At 37.4% G+C, this 4,503-nt stretch overlaps 1 gene segment (V, D, J or C); it reads right to left on the bottom strand.

Moving 5' to 3' along the window:
- Window positions 1-454: 454 nt before the first annotated feature.
- Window positions 455-1,143, bottom strand: LOC110296584. The segment is given in 2 exon segments: window positions 455-849; window positions 970-1,143. Coding segments are annotated over 2 exon segments (444 nt in total).
- Window positions 1,144-4,503: the final 3,360 nt, after the last annotated feature.

The following is a 4,503-nucleotide window of genomic DNA, read 5'->3' as shown; positions in this document are numbered from 1 at the left end:
CTGTCCAGATATGAATAGATCAATGTATAAATATTTTCTTCCAATATGACTTTTTTAACAATATTTTTATCTTGAGGAATTGGTAATTTCCCTTTCCCATTAGATGGATACTTATTTGGTGACTGAGATGAAAGTGAATAGATTCTTATAAACTACAAAATACATCTAGAGTTCTCCAAATGCCAGAGACTTGCCTGTTTATAAGGTTTTTGACAACCTTCATATAACAGGGCTTGTGTTTGGAAGAATCCTATCTAGATGAAAGAACTGGGTGTGTTGTTTTCTGTTTTTTCACTAAAGAAGAAAGAATTAGAGATAAAAATGACAATATCACAAACTGAATGCTGGGCACATGTAACTACTATTCTACTCTTGACATAACTGTCAAATGGTTTTAGTGGTTTATGGTCAACTTTTATCTGTGGGTGAGAAGTGACAGCCACAAACCCATTTCCTACTGCTGCAAGAGAAGAGGGATGATTCTAGAGAAAATCCTTGGGTCTATGAAAGGAAAAAGTTTATGAACAGAGGGTAGGTGATCTTGTAGCCCTGTGTATCTACTGCTAGCACAGAGGTACATGGCAGAGTCCTCTAGGCCTGGAGAGCCAATGTCGAGAGAGCAGAAAGAATTGTTAGGCCGACTGGATTGGAAGTTCTCAGAAGTGTCAGCCTCCCTGTTCAAATTCTCATCATAGTAGTAAAGAAGGAGCTTTGGTGCTTGGTTTGGCTTCTTTTGGTACCAGAGCATGGTTTCATGATTCATAGTCTGAGAACAGATCAAATTCACTGCTTTTCCAACTCTTGCAAGCTTGTATCTTGGGTTCTGCTTAACAGTAGTATCCACAAAAGCTGCAAAGAAAAGCATTAAGTGAGTTAAAGCAGAGGTCAATTTGACACCAAAAAACGTAGGGCATAGAACAAAAAACATGACAGCCTTATTCAATGATTTCTTTTTTGCTCAAAACTCACTGGCTGCAAGAAGACAGAAGATCACACACCAAGGAAGTCTAGGATCCATGGACGGTCCAGAACAGGAAAGGAATATTTGTCTTTTCAAAGCCTTACCCTACTTCTGGTTCTTGAGAAGTAGAAGTTCTGAAAGTCGCTGGTCCCTTATAGGAAGACTTGCCTCTGACTTCACTGCGGGAGAGTCACTGCTCATTGCAATACTGTACTCAACTTCCTTACTGACAGAGAAGTCTGGGCTCAGCTACACCAGGCACAAAGCAGAAACTTACCCTAGGTATCACTGCTTCTCAGAGACATGATATCCCTGTTCTGTTGCTCCTGCATCTGCCTTGCATCCATCTAGAATTTTTCATCCTATTCCTAATTTCTCACAAGGCAGCTCAGAGTTCATTCAGTCATATGTCCTATACTCCCAATTGTATCCAGATATGCGCAGACTTTCTAAGAACTATGGCAAAAACAGGCGAAAGTTTTAAAATTTGTTCTAGATGTGTCAGTGAGTGTTGGGAATTCCTAGGAAATGCATTCATAGTTATCATAGGTCACACCTGCAAGATATTAAGATATGTTCCACACCATGGATTATTGATCAAAAGCAAGATACAAAGTCTAAGGATAGTATGAGAAAACAAGGCACTGCTCCCTCATCTTCTTTATCCCACAGAGAACTCTGCTTCACTTATAGTTCTTCTGGCCTCCAGTACCCAGCTACATTCCAGGGCTATATCCTTTCAAGATTCACATGGAATTTCGTCCATGTGGTTAAACATATAAATCTTGTACATCATGGGCAAGAAATGGCCAGTTGTTTAAAGGAAACATCTTTTACTTATTCATATTGAATTCCAATTGTGGCTTTTTAAATCATGGAGAATTGAATGACCAGAAAACTCTCATCTCTACTTGATCCAAGAAGCTGCCTTTTGTCCTAGCTCTCTCTGCCATTTAACTAATAATATCTATATTTGTAACAGTGAGACATTTTTTAACTTAATCAAATAGAAACTGGTAAATGGAGACTGCGTGAAAGTTCTAGAAATTCATTGTATACCCTGCTGACTGTAGTGAATCATACTATTGCTTGAAAACTGGCAAGAACACGGGTCTTAAATATTCTCACACAAAGATGAAAGGAAGAAATGTTTACTAAATGATGAGTATGTTATTTAGCTTTAAGTAGTAACCATATTTGAAGTGCACATTCATCAAAGCATTTCCTGGAAACTTTAAGCATTTCATTGTTATCTGTCAATCATAACTCAAAATGTTTAGAAAATTGAATAAATTAAATAAGAAAAACAAGATGTCTGAGTTTTCAGGACCATAAAAGAAACAGTTTTCTGTCCATGATAAGAGGTAATATCAAGTGTTCATATTCTCAAATGTCAAAATACTTCACGAAACTCTCACTGACTATGCTTTGGAGTCAAACAATTCATCCACTGAAACCCTAGTTTTCTTGCTAGTTGCTATTTCAGTTGTACTTGTGAGACTAAAAAGTTGAAGAATATATGGACAGCTTGCTATGTGTTATGGTTATGAATTACATCATAAAACAGAAGAAAGAACATTCTGCATGTGTCCCCACCTGGAATTTTAAGTGAAAACTTATGTGCATTATATGACGATTTGAAAAACCAATCTTCTTTTGTGCTTATTATTCTAAAGAAGGTAATGGGCAAGTTAGAGGTAAGAAATGTATTCATAGTATTGTGACAAAATTTAATATTACCACTTATACATAGCAAAATAGAATGCAGACTGTCTAAAATTTCAAACCTTTACAATTAGAATAAGAAAATAAAATTTGAAACATTTAAGAAAATTGAAATTTGAGGTCGCTATTCATTTATCTAAAGAATAGAAAATGAATTTGATGATTATTTGAAGAACTAAAACCAATCAGACTAGGATAAATACAAATTATTTTAATGCATTCAGGTCTGTTTACAAAATATGGCTAACAAGGAATATCTGAATCTAAACACTTACAAAGAACAACTGGATCTATATTAATGTCTCTTTATTTATAAGCCTCACAAATAATTTCACAGTCAAATTTCTGCAACTTAAAATGCTTTGGGTTGATATATATTCTGTAAGTATCATGTTTCAAATATTAAACAATCAAACCTTATCTAGGTAGGAAATTAGCTTTAATCTGAGAAAGAATGTGGCTAATCCACTCAACCATGGGACTTTTTAAAAGGTGTATGGCAACTTATACAAACTATACAAATATAACTGTTTGATGTGCCCTGCTGACCCTGTTTCTGTCCTCATCACTGATAAGCCTACAAACCAGGCATGAATAAACTAGGTCTACATGTTTTTACTTCCATCTGGGAGTGTTCTCAATGTTATTATGAGAAAAGACAAGAAGATGTAGGCTGACACTCAAGTCACAAACATTACAGACCAGCAAAGTGGGCTAGAATTCTGCAGTTACCCCAAGATAGTATATACTCAAAAACTTAAAATAAGATAACAAATGCAAATTTTGACTCTGGCATAGCAAACTGAGGATGTCTCTCAAAAGTCAAATATTACAATCAGGATCATCAGAGTAGCTATGTCTTATAGGCTCTCATTCCAAGAGCTAATGGTATCTACACTTCCCTCTGGTTACAATACTCTTCCCCTTTATTTCTGCAAGTCTCTCTGTGTCATCTTCTTGCTGTCCTCACTTCAAAGGCCCAGTCCTTGTTGAATTCTTTTCTGAGCAACTAATTTATAGTTTCAAGACTCAAACAACCCTGGTCCCACCTTACCTATGGTTTGTCTCCCTTTGCTCTACAGCAGGTATCATCTCTAAACATGCTATTTACTTCATTCATTCCAGCTAATTCTCTTTTCTGCATTTCCTATACAATACAATATTCTCATTGGTAAGACATGAAACCTTGCCTTCTTTTTCATTTTATTGATGTGCACTAATTAAAAACAATGATTACGAATTTTTGGAGAGGAAGTGATGTCATAATTGAATTTTTATTTATTAATTTTACATCCTGCTAACTGCCTCTTCTCCCAGTCACCCCTTTCTCCAATTATTTCCCCATCCCCTCTCTTCTTATCCAGTGGGTTAGTGGAACACCGGCCCCACCACCCACCAAGGAATCCCTCAACCCTGGCACATCAAGTCTCTGCAGGACTAGGCATTTCCTCTCCCACTGAGGTAAGACTGGGCAGCCCAGCTAGAAAAAAATATCCCATAGATAAGCAACAGTTTTGGAGGCAACCCAAGTTCCAGTTGTTCAGGACCCATAGGAAGACCAAATTGCACATCTGCTACATACGTGCAGGGTAGGAGGAGTTAGGTCCATCCTGTGCATGCTCTTTGGTTGGTGGTTCAGTCTCTGAAAGTCCCAAGGGACCATGTTAGTTGACCCTGTTGGTCTTTCTGTGGAGTTCCTATAGCCTTCAGGTCCACAATCCATCCCCCCACTTTTCCATAAAAGTCCCCAAGCTCCCCCTACTGTTTGACTGTGTGTCTCTACATCCTCTCAGAAGAAAGCCATGAGAGACTCCTAT

Source organism: Mus caroli, chromosome 6 (genome assembly GCF_900094665.2).
Source record: "Mus caroli chromosome 6, CAROLI_EIJ_v1.1, whole genome shotgun sequence".
Taxonomy (NCBI): domain Eukaryota; kingdom Metazoa; phylum Chordata; class Mammalia; order Rodentia; family Muridae; genus Mus; species Mus caroli.
Note: the sequence above shows the minus strand (reverse complement) of the source record. Positions and strands in the feature narration are given on the sequence as shown.